The sequence below is a fragment of the Zalophus californianus genome, chromosome 1, assembly GCF_009762305.2.
Source record: "Zalophus californianus isolate mZalCal1 chromosome 1, mZalCal1.pri.v2, whole genome shotgun sequence".
Lineage (NCBI taxonomy): Eukaryota > Metazoa > Chordata > Mammalia > Carnivora > Otariidae > Zalophus > Zalophus californianus.
Genome location: NC_045595.1, coordinates 211,568,693 through 211,585,402, shown reverse-complemented (window position 1 = coordinate 211,585,402; position 16,710 = coordinate 211,568,693). Strand labels below are relative to the sequence as shown.

Sequence of the window (16,710 nt, the reverse complement as noted above, 5' to 3'; positions counted from 1 at the left end):
CCCCCCCGTACCCCGCCCGTGACTCATACAGGGGTCCTCAGCTGGGCAGGATGGTCCCGGCAAGGCTGGGGCACACATGGTGGGGGTGGGGAGGGCTGCTGCCTGGGGCCGGGGTGGGGCCGGAGAATCGGCATCGCGGAGGACGAGTTCTGGGGGAGGCTGGTGTAGGGCCCCGTTTGGAGGGCCCCGTTTGGAGATCCGATGACTCAGAGCAGCACGATTCTATGGGACATTCCGTGATGATGGGAATGTTCTGTTCTTTGCTGTCCACTGCAGAGGGGTGCCAATGTGGCTCCCAAGCGTCCGGACCGAGGCTAGTGAGCCCGAGGACCTGACCGTCTTGCTTGGTGTCATTCTGATTCTCTCAGCCCCTCCTGGGGGGCTCCCACATGCCCTCAGGGCCGTGGTCTGACCGCCCTGAGAGGTCCTGCAGCGGCGCGCCTGAACCACGGCTGACCATTGCCGTCCTGTTCCTGTGCAGACCCAAAGGAGGGAAGTGAGCAGCTTCCCGCAGTAACCCGCTTGTTCAGTGCACACCAGCACACTCCTGGTGGGTCCCTGCCCTGGGGGAGCTCTCTGCCAGGACAGGAAGCGGACAGAGGCCAGACTGCGGGGGGGGGGGGGGGGGGGGGAGGGGGGGCTCCCAGCTGGTCCTCGGTCATGTCCCCTGTGAAAGTGCAGGCATGCGCCCAGGGGTCCTGCAGGTCCCCTGTTCTGCGCCTGAGTAGAGGTGAGTCACGTACGCCTGTCACCAGAGCACAGCTATTGGGGAACCCCAGGGTGCTGGCACTGCACAGGGAAGAGGAAGCAGGCCTCAGGCTGATCTCCTCCAAAATCGAAACTAACATTGTATATAAATCATGAAAAAACAAACAAACCCAAGCACTTCTATGTTCATTCATTTTACTTACTGCCCTTGTGGGCATGTTTTCCTTTAAAGAAGGAATTTAAAGGTTTAAAAGATGTTTTTAGAATCCTTGCCTTGAGGGGCACCTGGGTGGCTCAGTCGGTTAAGCATCTGCCTTCGGCTCAGGTTATGACCCCAGGGTCCTGGGATCGAGTCCTGCATCAGGTGCCCTGCTCGCGGGGAGCCTGCTTCTCCCTCTTCTCCCTGCTCATGCTCTCTCTCGCTATCTCTTTCTCTCTCTCAAATAAATAAATGAAATCTTAAAAAAAAAAAAAAAAACCCTGGGCTTGAGAGGTCTTGGGGAGACAGTCTTCGAGATCTGTGCCCTGCAGGGTCTGATGCTGAGCACTGTTACTCCAGAGCCCCGGGGAAGGGAGCTGAGCAGCTCATTTGCAGTGTGGAGCTTTTCTGTCTCACCACCAATGTCTTTTCTAGCAGTCCTGGGGCGTGTCTACAGCTCCAGGAAAGGCACCTGAAGGCCCTGGACAAGCTGGACAGAGCAGCTCTATCTTAGGCGGAGGCAGCAAGAGCAGCTGGGGAGACCTCTGTCTGCTGTCCGAAGAGCTTCCCCTCCTGCGTGCTCCCCATCCCAGCGGCCTTTCCAGCAGGGAGCAGGGGTGCCCACACATTCAAACTGCCAGGATGGGGGGCGCCTGGGTGGCTCAGTCGGTTGAGCGACTGCCTTCTGCTCAGGTCATGATCCTGGAGTCCTGGGATCGAGTCCCACACATCGGGCTCCCTGCTCAGCGGGGAGTCTGCTTCTCCCTCTGACCCTCTTCCCTCCCGTGCTAGCTCTCATTCTCTCTCTCTCGAATAAATAAACTAACTAACTAACTAAATAAATAAATGTGCCTCAAACTGCCAGGATGGGGTCCTTGCGGCTGGCCGATGGTGACATGAGCAGCCGAGGAGGGAGCACGTGTCATTGGCAGCTTTTTTTTGTTTTTTTTTACTAGACTATCTTTTACTGCAGTTGTGGGTTCAGAGCAAAATTGAGAGGAAGTTACAGACATTTCCCATTTCCCGCTGCCCCTGCACATGCACAGCCTCCCCCACCAGAGAGGGACCTTCGTCCCAGGCGACAAACCTGCACTGATGCATCATCACCCAGAGTCCGTAGTTCACGTCGAGTTCACGCCCCGTGACGTGCATTCTGAGGGTCTGGGCAGGTGCCTGAGGACACGCACCCACATTACAGTACATATGGGCCCTCTGAGCTCCGGCTGGGCCCCCCACCCCTCAGTCCCTGCTGTCGCCGCCTCACTGACCACCTTCACACTCTCCAAATGCCTCGTCCCGCCTCCCGGGTGGTCCAGACCCCAGAACCCCTGACCCCTCCCGCAGGGGGGGCCAGAGGGGCTTCCCAGTAAGGGGAGGACACAGCGAGGCAGCTGGTGGGGGACACGGGGCTCTGCGGGGAGGGAGCAGTCCCCAGCGCAGGGCGGAGGACGGTGTGGGCACAGCCATCCCACTGCGGGCATTGCTCACGGGCTGTGAACTCGCCCATGCAGGCTGGGAAGCAGATGCTTTCAGGAACGTTCCACAAGAGTTGCCGAAAGAAAACGGAGTGGCAGGGCCTACAAGACCCGCAGCAGTGACCCAGGCCTGAAATCTCAAATGTGCTAACGTTGTGGAAGCCATTCTGCTGACAGCCATACTATTTAATGGAATAAAATGAAAGTCTGGGGAGAAAACACAAGCCTGATGAAGGGAATATGGCCAAGGTCGCCACTGAGGAGGACGTTTTCAGGAACCTCTGTTTGGCAGGCAGTCAGCTTGGCAGCCGAGCGTCAGCAGGTGGCATCGTGAGAACAGACTCGGGGCCCTCCTGGATGCTGGCGCCCAGAGGCTGGGACGTGTCCACCCTCGGGGCCCAGTGGGCAGCAAACAGGACACGGACGGTCCGGGGCCGGCGCCCCAGGTGGGGATGTACCCGTGAGGGCCACCGCAGGTGCCAGTGGAGGCTGACGGGTCCCAGCGCTATCTCGGGGCGGAGGCAGCCCAGGAACCTCACATCCTGGGACAGGATTCTGGGACATGCTTGGCCAGGAGGCCCTGAGGCCTCATCCCTGACAGTGAACTAAGATCAATGGGCCTGTGAAAATGCAGTCATTCCGGCCACAGTACAAAGATACTCCCTCCCCTTCTTTAGTACAGAAATGTCTATGGGCGCCAGAGCTTAGAACCCAAAGGGAACCGTAAGCATGTCCTTGGGGCGGCCATACCAAACCCCACAGATGGGCGGCTTAAATAGCGACATTTACTCTCCCTCAGTCTAGAGGCCAGAAGTCCAAGGCGTTGGCCCGCCTGTGCACCCCCCACGGGCTCTGAGGGGGGGGGCATCTGTTCCAGGCCTCTCCCTAGGCTTCTAGGGGTTTGCTGGTGTCCCTGGGACTTCCTGGCTTGTGGAAGCATCACCCGGACCTTTGCCTCCATGCTCTGTGTCCATGTCCCCCTTTGCATACGGGCACGATCACCCCTGGCTCGTGGTCCACCCTTACTCCTCCTAACATGCTACACCCACAACTCTATTTCCAAATACGGTCACATTCTGAGATTCCAGGGGTTAGGATCTCAACTTAGGAATTTTGCAGGGACACAGTTTGGTCCATAATGGGGCCTGAGCCACAGTCCTAGGCAGTGGTTTGCACACTCCCTGGCCACAGGTCCGGTCCTACGGCAGTTCTGCACCCCAACAAGCAGGGCTTGCTCCTCCCAGCCTCTCTTTCCAGGCCACATCCCTACCTTCCCTCACCATTCCCATCCATTCCAGTCTTCCTGCTCACGAATGCCTTCGCTTTGAGAAATTCTGGCATAAACGTACGGTGTGCCAAGATTGGATACAACCAGCAAATACTGCTCACTTGAAGACAACCCTCAAAAACTCATCAAATATTGACTGTTGGCTAAGATTCTTGGGCCAGGCCACACTGCATGGGTCTACACATCACACATTTATTAAGGCCGTGTGCAACATTAGCTCGGTTGTTTCGGGATGCAGCCTTCTATCTGTACCTCTGCAGGCCAGCCAGAGTACCTGTTCCTCCCACTGTCAGAGTGGTTGATCTGTGTGAAGAAAAGAATTGTATTTATCCACTCATCGATTCAACAAATATTTAACATGTCAGTTATGAGCAAAGTCATATAAAGAGAATCACTGCCTAGAACGGGATTTGCTCTAACCTACTCTGGGCACTTGATTTTTTTTCTTAATAATATTTGAACCAGGTGTTAATGAAGCTCTAGAACCTTCTGCAAGGACACAGATGTTCTATCATCTACGCTGTCCAGTACAGTAGCCACCAGCCACGTCGGATTCGTGAGGACTTAAAATGTTGGCTAGTGTGACTGAATTTTAAATTCTATTTTATTTAGATAAATGTAAAGGTAAATGCAAATTTGGCCAGAAGCCGCCATATTGGCTGGCATAGCTCAAATGTTTAATTTTCAATTCTCTGGATGTAGGGCTGTATTTTTTTTTTTTTTCAGGGAAACTGTACAGTCCCTTGCTCAGCAAATGTGTGTTCATACTGAGTGGGCTTAAGTCCTTCACATCTTTGATTCTTTCACAGATAACAGAGCACTTTAACCTGATACGTAAGAAGGATAATTTGCGTTGTTATGGAACTGAATTCTACTTTTACATTCCTTTTTATATAACAGCTTTACTAAGATGCAATTCACATACTATAAAATTTACCCGTTTAAAGCATGCAATTCAATGGTTTCTACTGTATTCACAGAGATACGCCACCATCACCATGATATTAGAACATTCTCATCACCTGAACAAGCAGGCACTCCCCACTGTCCACAGCCCTAGGCAGCCACTCATCTACTTTCTGTCTCTATGGATTTTGCCTATTCTGGAAATTTCATACAAATGGAATCATACCAATATGTGTGTTTTTTGTGTTTGGTTTTCTTCACTTAGCATATTCTGAAGGTTCACCGGTACTGTAGCTTGGCTTGGCATGTCATCTCTTTATGTGGCTGCATAATATTCCAGTGAATGGCTCTCCCATATTTTATTATACATTTTTAATCCATTAATCAGACATTTGGGTTGTTTTCAATTTTTTTGGCTATTATGGATAATACTGCTATGCACATTCATGTACAAGTGTTTGGGTGGACATATGTTTTCATTCTCTCAGGTAGATATTTATGAATAGGATTGCTGGGTTATCTGGTAACTGTATATCTAACTTTTTGAGGAATTGCCAGAACATTTCCCAAAGCAGCTGTATATCACATTTCCTCCAGTAGTGTATGAGGGTTCTAATTTCTCCACATCTTCATCCACACTTCTTATTACATCTTGCGTATTACAGCCATCCCAGTGAGTGTGAGGTGGTGTCTCACTGGGGTTTTTATTTGCAGTTTCCTAATGGCTAATGATGAGCATCTTTTCATGTGCTTATTGGCCATCTATATGTCTTTGAAGAGCTGCCTAGTCAGATCCTTTGTCCATTTAAAAACTGGGTTGTCTTTTTATTATTGAGCTATAAGAGTTCTTTATATATTCTGGATACAAGTCCTTCATCTGCACGTATTTTTCTCCCATTCTGTGGGTTACCTTTTCACTTTGTGGATGGTATTTGTGCTTTCTTCTGTTGTTTGTGCTTTTGGTGTCATATCAAAGAAACCACTGTCTAACCCAAGGCCATGTTTTCCTCTGAGAGTTTAGTAGTTCTAGCTCTTACATCTAGTTATTTGACCCACTTCGACTGAATTTTTATATATGGTGTGAGGTAGGGGTCCCAATTTGTTCTTCAGCATGTGGATATCCAGTTGTCTCAGTGACACTCAGTGACACTTGTTGAAAACATGACTCACTCCCCAAAGGCCACACATGGGAAAGCTCTGTGATGTGTGGAGGAGAGCAGAGTGGAGTGGTAACGGGTTCGCTGGCGCGTGGAGCATACGCAGCATGGAAATAAGAGCAGGAGGGGACTGGCTGGGCTGCAAAGTCAGGGGTCTTAGCTCTGGTTCCAGATCACTAGGGACCAGGATGGAGACCATGCTGGAGGTGATGCTAATGATGACCCCATGCTAGGTACACCAAGCGGGGCAGGCTGACCACCCACAGTTCAGCGTGAGGACAAGGAGGCTCAGGCACATCATAGTCCTCGGGTCACAAAGCTTAGGGTGACTGTCCAGGTCCAAAGCCAGGTTACGCTGCTTCAGACTTCTAACCTCCTCAGCCTTAGTTTGTGAGTTTCGGATTCCTCCCCCTTTATAAAGCTGGAATCAGCCTTAAAGTCTCTTACGTTTTATTTTTATTATTTTTTTTAGAAACGGTTTATTTTCCATCAACCTTATTTCCATTTTGTTTGCCTTGGTGGAAGAGCAGCTTCAGACCACTCCGTGGTCACTCCTACCTATTCAGTGGCCTGAGCAGTGGGAGCCTGCAGGCTAGTCTTCCTCCTGGCTGGCTGAGTCTTCAGGAGGGAGCTGCTGACGAGGCACAGAGCGCACCTGCTCATCTTCAATGAGTCTGTGATTTCAGGTTGCGTAGCAGTGAACTCAGTCTGGAGCTGGAGCCGTCCACTCTGAAATCCCTCCGGGGTCGCGGCCTTTTTGGCAGCGGCCTGCTCGTCTTCTGCAATCTCGTCAGGATCTCTGTGGAAGCAGAGATCAGGCCCAACCTCCCATGTGTGTACCTGGGAAATGGTGCCAGGCATGCACAGAACTTCCCAGGCCAGCATCCCCCACATTGGACCCCCTGGGTGAGCTCCATTGTTGTTGCAAGGGATGACGATGTCCACGTCGTGCAGGGGGGAGTCTCTGCTCCACAGAGTGAAGGTGGGAAGGTGAACGTAAGGCACCTCTGTGACAGGCTGGTGGTCAGCCCTGCGATCAGTAACCACCAGGCTCCCGGAAGGCTGCCTGGGTCTGGTTAGTTAGTGAAGGTTCCAGGAGGGAGGCGGACAGCAACATCACACTGCAGCCCAGCTCACTAGCCAGGATTCATGGATGATAGGGCACTGACATCAGCCAGGTTTTCAATGACAACAATGACATGAGCTGCCAACGGAAGCTTTTCTCAGGTTCTCCTCAGATTCATGATGTGGATGCCTTCACTTTTCCTTCTGTAGATGTACTGCTCCATTTGCAAGTCAATGTTGGTGCCACCCAAGTGGGTTCCTGCTGCAAGGAATTTGAGGACATCCTCCTCCTTCACTTGCAGGACATCAGGGGCTCCGGTCATGGGGACAGTTTCCCTTTAAGTTAGGACGGGAATGCAGAACAACGCTGTATGGACCCCTCCCTGGGTAGTGTGAAAAAAAAAAAACAAGTCTCTTACATTTTACAATTCAGTTCAGTGGGTGAGTGGGGCTGGTGAAGGCTTCTGAACGTGGGAATGACCTGTGGGCTGTGCTTGGGAAGCCAGCTCTGGGAACAGCAGCAGGATGGAGGTGATAGTGGCCGGGGACCAGCCAGGGCCCGGGAGGCCCGCCCCACACAGCCCCACACCACCCCTGGGGAAGTCCACACAGCAAGTCTGCACACTCAAAACAGGAAGGCATAATGATTCCTCCATTAGTACTTGACTCGAGCTTTGGGTGAGATCATCCTGAGGCCCTGGCCCCCAGCTCAGGCCTCACCAGCATCTGAGCAAACCCCTTTTTGTGCCCCTAAGCCACTAACAGCTCCCACCAAAACCGTTCACTGCACTCAGGTTAACGCCAAGTAAAAGGGATTCAAGCTTCACTCCAGGCTTTTCTGATACCGTGGACACACTCAGTGATGAGGGCAGCACTTCCTATGGGGCCTGGCCTGCGCTCTGGCCAGGCCCCTGACCCAGGGCAGGTGGGGAGAGACTGAGGGAGCTGGACAGGGGAGGGGGGTGATGGTGAAGGGAGGAGGACACAGGGTAACACAGCTGGAGAAGGAGCAGAGTGGCCAGAAGGTGATGTCAGGGGGAAGCTGGGATGTGCACATGGGATTGGGACTCCATCAGTGCAATGGGTCCAACCCTTCCCGTGCATCAGAATCACCAGCCAGGCCCCACCCTGTGATTCTAGCTCAGGTGGCCTGCAAAGTTGCTCTGGGTTCCAGGACTCTGCTCAGGTCCCTGCTGGGCCCTGCATGCTATTCTCATTTAATCCTCAGGGACCCTTATGTGATAGGTATGGTCTTTATTCCTTCCCCACGAGAGATGATTCTGAGGCACAGAGAGGTTGAGTAACTTTCCGAGACCACACGGCTGAGTGGATAAAGCCTGGAGATCCTTAAGATGCCAGACTGCTACTGATCACACACGGGTGGAGGGGAGGTGATGCTATATTGCTAGGCAGGTCAACCTGACCAAGGCCACGGGTTGGTGGGGTGCGTCCCACATCAGAGCCGCTGGGCCCTGAGGAGCTGCCCAGCTGTCATCTTATTGTCCAGAGCAGCAAACTACTTGACCTCTGTGGGCCTCAGTCTGCTGTTCTGGCAAATCTGATACTGGGTGCCAAGCACCCTCCCCCAGCTGTGCCTGGCTTACCACACTAGGCGGTGTGGCCCAGGTGGTGCCACCACGCAGAGCCCAGGGAACGCCTCTTATGAGGACAAGTCCCTGAGATCTTGACTGTACACTGGGTGTCTAGACCCAATCATTAGTTCCAAGGAGTCTATGCTAGGGCACCGGGTCCTAGCCTGAAGTCGGGAGCAGCCTCTTGCACGGCCTAGAGACATCCAATCTCTGCCTCCTTTGAGTTTCTGGTTCCTGGAAGGGACGCCTTTCTCCTGGGAAGAGTTGGTGACTCCACTCCATGGCCGTGCTGCTAATCCTTCCTCTCTGGAAGCTGTCCTGTCTCCTAAAGAGCCGCGTCTCCCAAAGAGGCTGTGTGACCGTCCCCAGAGGCACCAGCTTGCGACTCCAACAACATTTGCCAATGCTCAGTTGGAGTTTTCACAGGCGACCGAGTTAATTCATTAGAACTTGATTCTCTAGCTCTTTACTATTCTTCCATAAAGAGGACATGATGGGGGGCGCTTATAATCAATCATGCACTGAGCTATGGCAACAATGCGAGCTGTCTGTCCGGCGTGTGTTTGGCACCCGAGCGCACAGGCTGGGTTAGCCCCATTACCCAGCACTGTTACCAGCCTCCGAACAGAGGCAAGGGATGGAGAGGCTTGCCACAGCCTGTGTTGGCTGCCCCATGACAGAAAGGTGGGACCAACAGCCCATTAATCATCTTCTACTTTTGGGTGCCTGGGTGGCTCAGTCAGTTGAGCCTCTGTCTTCAGCTCGGGTCATGGTCCCGGGGTCCTGGGGATGGGTCCCGCGTCGGGCTCCCTCCTCAGCGGGGAGTCTGCTTCTCCCTTGGCCCCTCCCCCTTGCTTGTGCTCTCTCTCTCTCTCTCTCTCAAATAAATAAGTAAAATCTTTAGAAAAAAAAAGAATCTTCTACTTTTAAAGAGATTTGTAAAGTGTGAACTTCAGTCGAGTGCCTCTTCCTGATGTAATGGGCAAGGTCTACAAGATGGACTATTTTACTTACAATGACATATCAGGCACCTATCGTGATTCGCCCAGGACTCAGGAATGCAGAGTCTCAGGCACATTACCATGAGAGAAGCGAGGGCTCAAACCCGGGCAGCCGGCTCCGCGAGGCCCTGTGTGGCACGCGTTTTGCACAGGAATGTCTTGGAGGCAGGGAGCCATCACCGACCTACAACCTTTCAAATCACAGGGCATCCTCTACTAACCACTTGTGGGAAGCGACATTTAAAAAGCACTCACATTTTCTCTCTGAATGTCTGCAGGAAGCTCAAAGCCTTTTGCTGTGAGAAATACCCAGCTTGACCTGAACCGAATGTTCCTGATTTGTTTACTTCCAAGTGCTTCTATGACCTTCTTGGTGTCCTCCTTCAGCCTGGGGGAAGAGGAAGAGGGTGTGTGAATGTCGCAGGCGGAGACGCCAGTGTGTCACACGGCTGTAGTCCTAGGAAAGAGGCTTCTAGAACAACCCACCTCCTCCCGGGGCGTACAGCGGGAGGACGGCAAATTTCTAGTTAATCATGTGACGATATCAGGGACTCTTTAAGCTTCAGTTTGGGACAGAGTTTTAATTCTCAATTCTCAAATCCCTGTGTCTTGGGATCCAATCACATCCTCATGTTCAGCCATCATAATTTTGGGTCTTTGCTGCCCCTCTTGTTCAATGACCACAAAAGGAGGCAGACGGAAGTTGCTGAAAGATGAAAGGACAGGTCAAAATGGTCCCTTTCATTTTCAGAAAAGTCAGTATCAAAAAAGAAAACAAAAATCTAAACCAACGCTACCATTGTAAAAGTGGGCAACTTACAGTAAGCAAAGGAAGGAGGGCAGAAAGGAAAAGAAAAAAAAAAAGAGCTCAGATTTTCCTGAGTTAAATCGGAATTTTTCCGAGTGTGTATCTTGGACAGATAACTTCTGTCTGGTAAGATGCTCCATTAAAAACAGGATATGAGGTCAAATAAATTTGGGGGATGCCATGTTCACGAGCCACCTTGAAACTCACAGGGCACAGAAGTACTCTGAGATCCTTGGAAGTTTGGCCGTGAACACATGTGTTTACTCAGAACAGCAAACTTCCGAGCAACACAGGAGCCAAACCAACTTCTCCCTCAGGAAGTTGTGTGTGTGTGTGTTTCCTTTTCATTCAATTGCTATTCATATAGAGAATTCTTCTCAATTTCCTTTCCTATTTCTGTAAGCCCCACGCTGGGTTTAGCTTTTCTGTCCTAATTATGGTCCGTGGCGGTTCTGTCTTGCTACCTGAGAATGTTCCTTAGCTTCTTGGACTTATGTACTCTGCTGGCTACTCAGGTTTTTTTTTTTTTTTTAGAAACACAGTCTGCTTTGTCATGAGCTCCCATTCCTTCTCCTTAGGAAAGCATCTTGCTCCTTGGATTTGCATTCTTTCCTAGAAGATGCTCCTCAGGTGCCCTGACAGGCCTGGTGCTCTCCGCCAGCTGGCTTCCCCCTTCTCCCCACTGTGACAAATCGGTCCACACTCACCTGCTCGCACCGTCATCTTGGGTCACCATGAAGAGCAGGGACTTTGGAGGTGCACTATGAATAAAGTTCATCATCGGTCCAGAGTTATCTGTTGGGTCAATGCAAACCGGTTTTAGGGTCTTCCTTGTTCGCTTGCCTGGGACACTGTCCCTCCTCTGCGCTTAGCTGCCGTGTTCTCTCTGAATCCTCCAATGCCTGGAGCTCATCTCCACTAGTGAGTGGCTGCTGGGCTCCACGGTGGGACCAGCAGAGGTGAGGGGCACGAGCAGCTCATGGAGATTCTATGAATCTAACTCAAGGTCACCGACGTGGCCGGCACAGGTGGGGCATTCTCTGCAATGACCACAACAGAGTGGTCCCGGGGCACTAACATGCAGAATGGGGGTGAGAAATCAGACTTGCAGACCAGACTGAGCACGGCAAGTCTTTGCTAAGAGACGAATCTGTGCCTCACAACAACAAAAGGAAGGCTAATCTCAAACCTCATTATTTCCCACTGGGGCATTTATTGCACAGTTCCCATCAAGTCCCTGTCCAGACATTTATTACTCTGTTCTCTTTGTAAAGCCTTGTTTTAAATAATTCTCACTGCTCAATAAAAATAGAAGGGGCTCCGATATCCTGACCGACCTCTGTGCTCAAGCCCAGTGCTCAGACTGGAGAGACCATAGAAGGAGAACATGCACCGTGCGTCCCGGGGACGTGTGCACTGAGCGCAGGGGGGCAACATGAACAGGCGGGAACAACGGTGATGCTCAGGGCTGCATGCTGATCACATTATTTTACATATATTTGATTTAAAAAAATGTTTTCTCTTATTATCTGATGAAGGAACACAAATAAAAGGCCCAGGGCAAGTGTGACCAGAGAAGACATTTTCTAGATAACGCCTTCAAACTCGATCATACCAACTCAATTAGAGACAAGGAGGGCTTGTGTGAGACTGTTCTAGAATACTCCTATGAGCTTCTGGCAACTTTTTTCGTAGACAAAATAAGAATGCTTGACACTTTTATTTGTTTCTCTTTATCTTCATGCTTCTAATTCATTTTCATAGGAAAAGAGTTTTCTTACCACCTTCAAACATATCAAAATACCGTGTTGCTATCACTTTCCCAGTCATATCTGAAAATAAAAGAAATAGTTTTTAAAAGAACGTTCACTGGACTCAGGGTCCATCTGTGGCACCGAGGGGCTCAAACGGCACAATCCTGCATCTGGGGAAGCTGGCTTATCAGCTGCTCTAGAACTTCCTTCCCGCGGCTTCCAGCTAGTTGGACCCTCTGCTCTTTCCTGCTGCCCCTGCCTCTCCCACAGGAACCCCAGAGCGCCCCCCTCAGCCCCCTCAGCTTCGTACTTTAGGTTTTCCGGCGGGATTCTCAGAGTGGGGGTGTTTTGTCTCTGTCCCACGGCCCTGAGGTCAGGGGACTGCGCACTCTGTGTGCTCCCAGGCACGGCACACAGAACCCTTTCCCCAACCTCTGACAGGTCTCATGGTCATGGGCCCCCAGTGGCAACTGTGACAGGATGTCTTCCCCAGGCCTAAGAGGAAGCAAAGCTTTGCTCCCCCGAGGCCCTAGTTGGCTTTTCTCACAGAGGTGGGAACGGGCTGCTGGTTACCCTCTGCAGCGTCACCAGGAATCCAAGGGCGACTCCAGAATGGTCTGTGCCCCCACAGCCTGCTTATCTGATTTGACCCCTGCCTTCTGCTGTCCTTTTTCGGTGTTTTAAAAGCCTATTTATATTTGACCTTTTTTTTTTTTTAAGTTCATTTCTTTTTAGTAATCTCTACATACAACATGGGGCTCGAACTCAGGACCCTGAGATTAAGAGTCCTATGTTCCTCTGAGCCAGCCAGGAGCCTCGGACTCTTTTTTTTGTTTTGTTTTTTTTCCAGGAACCACAATCTGTAAAGTGAGGTTTTATAAAAATAATCAAATAATTTTAAAATGCTTTAAAAAATAAGCCTAGACTAGATCATTTGCAAAAATCCTCAAAAACCCAAGGTATCTTTGAAAATCCAATCAATGGAACTTTTAGAGAAGTTTGAAAGAGAACATTTAATAACTCACAATTGACAATGGCAATATTTATCCCTCTTCCAACATTTCTAGTCTTTTCTCCCATGAGCCTGAAATGTAAATAAGAGTCAGTCAAAGAATCCCTTTCTCACGAAGCAATGAGTAGGGCTCCCTGTTCCATAAGCTCTTCTCTTGGCAGAACCACTACCCCAACCATTGGCACTTACCATTTCCTCGAAGATACGCATGGGCCTTGGCTCAGCTCCCTTGAGAATCACCCCCATCCTCGCTCTGCACATACCCACCCCCAAGGTTCTATAGACTCAGTCCCTCGGGGAACCTGGAAACTGCACTTAATCCTACAATCTAGACAAATGGCCAGGGAGAGGAAAATCTAGGATTTGTTGAGTACAGGCTCTTTACAAACATTTTCTCACTGAATCCTCAACTACCTCCTGAGCATTCGTTTTTCCACCTTACAGATAGGAAGTCGTAAGAGGTGGATCAGCTGGGCATGGATCTGACCCAAGTCTGCTCCCCATGTATACACCCTCTTTCCTTGTACTGATGGAGGCCTTGCTGGACTCTTGGCGATCCTTTAATCCAGCCACAAAATGCAACCCAGCTTAGCTCCTCAAATAAATACTTTCTATTACTTCACTTAATTTCCATTTTTAAACTGGAGAATAGGATCAACTTCAAATGAATTGTGCCCTAAAACCAGTATGAAGACTGACTTTCCTGGAGATGGTATTTATTGCTGAAGATTCTAGAATTCTCTGTGTGTGTGCACCCTCTGTCAAGTTTTTTTTCTAAGATTTTATGTATTTATTTGATAGAGGGAGAATGAGAGAGAGAGAGAGATCTTAAGCAGGGGGAGGGGCAGAGGGAGAAGCAGACTGCCCGCTGAGCAGGGAGCCTGATGCAGGGCTTGATCCCAGGACCCTGAGATCATGACCTGAGCTGAAGATAGACGCTTAACGACTGAGCCACCCAGGTGCCCTCCCTCTGTCAAGTTTTAGAGTCAGTGATATGCTGGCATCACAAATAGAATTTGAAAGTTTTCCTCCTTTTCCCATGCTTGGGAGTAGTGAATACAGCACTATAATATTCTGCTCTTCACACATTTATCTAAACTCCCCTGGGGGCTTTCTAGTCTAAGTCCTTTTCAGAAGGGTAGCTTTTTGACAATTTTAGAGAATATTCTATAATATCTTGAAAGAGAAAAAGAAACTTCCATTTATGATAATGGGAAGTGGGGATAATCTGAACCTAACTTCTCATAGAGAAAAATTTTAAAATGGGATTTAAAGAGTATCTACTTGACTATATTGGAGACCTAACAAGGAAATAAAGAGCTCTGAAGCCAGGATGTGGGGGGACACTTAAGTTTCAAGTGGGTGAGCCCAGCAAGTAAAGCAACTTTGCCTCAGGAGCATTTACTAATTCCAGAAAAAGTATCAAAGGAGATGAGTAGCACTTTTGACAACCACGTGAGGTGAGGCCTGGGGGACAAAAGTTGGAAGCCAGGGCCCACCAAAGAGAAGGCCATGTTAAATCCTCCAATCTTATTTGGGTTGGGGTCAAAGATGGTTGAATCTTAAAAATAAGAATGAACCAGAAATAGATCAGAACTTGAATAACCGCAGCCAAATTTTAAGTCAACTGGGTGGGTCCCCCAAAATCTCTGTCCTTAACATTTATTCAGATCATTCTATTCTGCTCACGATTCCAAGTCCCTGGTATAAGCAAGCAAAAATCCTCAGAAAAAGATACCATCTAATACTTCAATTAAAAAAATGCAGAGGGTGCCTGGGTGGTTCAGTCAGTTGAGTGTCTGCCTTTGGCTCAGGTCATGATCCCAGGGTCTTGGGATCAAGCCCCGCATGGGACTCCCTGCTCAGTGAGGAGTCTGCTTCTCCCTCTGCCCCTTCCCCCACTCATGCTCGCCCTCTCAAATAAATAAAATCTTTTTTTAAAAAAACCCACAATTTCTCAAATACATGCTCTGTCACGCTATCAAATGTCACCTGGCACATAAGGAAAGATGCCGACATAAACAAGTACCAGTGAAACCAGCAGAAAATAATAGGTAATAGTGACAGACTCATAAGGGCTCCAAACAGATTATCCAAAGGATTTCAAAATAACTATACTTAATATGCGAATGAAGACAATAAATAAAAGCAAAACATTTCAAGCTAGAAACTATGAAAAAATGAAGATTAGAAGTACAAAATGAAGCTCTAAATCTAAATTAATGTAACAACTACAATCAGTAGTTAATGGAGGGGTTTCACAGCAGATCAGGCACAGTAGAAGATCTGTTGAGCAACAGTTCAGAGGAAAACAGCTCTGCCTACAATGAAAGAAAGATACAGAGATGGAAAATACAAAACAGACTGAAAGCTATAGAGAATATAATAATAAGATCTGACATATGTTTGTCAGGGGTCTCAGATGATCAGGAGAAGGTAAATGGGGCAGAAGAGGCAATGATAGAGAATTTGTTCAATGTGATGAAGGACTTTGATTCATACATATTTAAGAAGCACAATGAACCCCAAAGAAGATAAAGCAATAATGACAGACACAGCAGGGTACCAGTGCTGAAAACCAAAGGCAAGGGAAAAATCTTAAAGACAATCAGAGAGGGGGAAAAAGGCAGTTACTTGTTACTTTCATCGTGTCAGCAATTCAATTGTTAGCTGACTCTCAAGAGAAACAATGGAAGCCAGAAGACAATGGAACGGTATCTGAATGGGCTGAAACACAACCTGGAAAAGTATCTTTCAGCAATGATGATGAAATAAAGGTATTTCAGAGAAACATAAACTGAGACAATTCATCATCAGCAGATCATACAGAGGCTTTTTTTCTGTATCTTTTGCTGTAATAAATCTTATCTGTAAATATTAGCTGTTACTGAGTCTTACAAGTCCCTCTTGGAGATCATGGAAGTTGAGGATAGTTGTGCAATCCCCCAAAACAATATCCAACTGAAATATATGCACGTGCGCACCAACAGACATGGGATTATATTACACATTTGATGTATGTGTGGACTTATGTCAGCTTGTTTTCAATTCTAGAGTTTCTTTTGTTTTTCTTTGGATTTTATTTAATATTTGAATATGCAATACATCACATGGTTCAAAAATCACCATTATGTGGACAGAATAAAATCATCCCCAAAGAAATCTTCTCTATACCCTCCAATTTGTTCTCCTCATCCCCTGTTCCCATGTCCATTAATTTATTTTAGTTTCTGGTTTATCCTTCCGGGGTTTGTTTTTACATCAAAAATAAGCAAATTGTGTATGCATAATTAATATACATTCATGTATGTGTTTTTTATATATGTATATATACATGTATGCATACACTTACATATGAGTATATTTAAGTACATATCTGTATTCCTTGTTATATTCTTTTACAACAAACTAGTAAATGTGTTGCTCTGAGTTCTGTGAACCATTCTAGCAAATAACCAAACCCAAGGAGGGGGGCACGGAACTCTGATTTACAGGCAATCAGTCAGAAGTATACTGACAATCTGGGACTTGTGATTGGCATCTGAAGTCGGAAGGCGGGGGGAGTGTCTTGTGAGACTAAGCCCTTAACCTGTAGGGTCTGAGGCCGTCTTCAAATAGATATATCAGAATTGAATTGAATTGTAGATTCCCACCCCCCACCCCCCACAAGCTGGTGTTGCAGATAATTGCTTGATGTGGGGAAAAATTACCACACATTTGATGACCAGAGTACAAATGCACTCAG

General features: G+C 48.6%; 1 protein-coding gene across 2 annotated transcripts in view; it reads right to left on the bottom strand.

Annotated features, from left to right (window-relative positions):
* Positions 1-3,834: 3,834 nt before the first annotated feature.
* FAM3B (FAM3 metabolism regulating signaling molecule B) overlaps positions 3,835-16,710 on the bottom strand; it is a 35,019-nt gene continuing 22,143 nt past the window's right edge. For both annotated transcript variants that reach the window (XM_027585604.2, XM_027585605.1), the window contains 5 exons: positions 12,979-13,037; positions 11,981-12,031; positions 10,907-10,994; positions 9,647-9,779; positions 3,835-3,973 (listed from right to left, as the gene is read on the bottom strand). In XM_027585604.2, the coding sequence (XP_027441405.2) occupies positions 3,884-3,973; positions 9,647-9,779; positions 10,907-10,994; positions 11,981-12,031; positions 12,979-13,037 (421 nt within the window). In that variant the 3' untranslated portion in view covers positions 3,835-3,883. The remainder of the gene's footprint in view (positions 3,974-9,646; positions 9,780-10,906; positions 10,995-11,980; positions 12,032-12,978; positions 13,038-16,710) is intronic.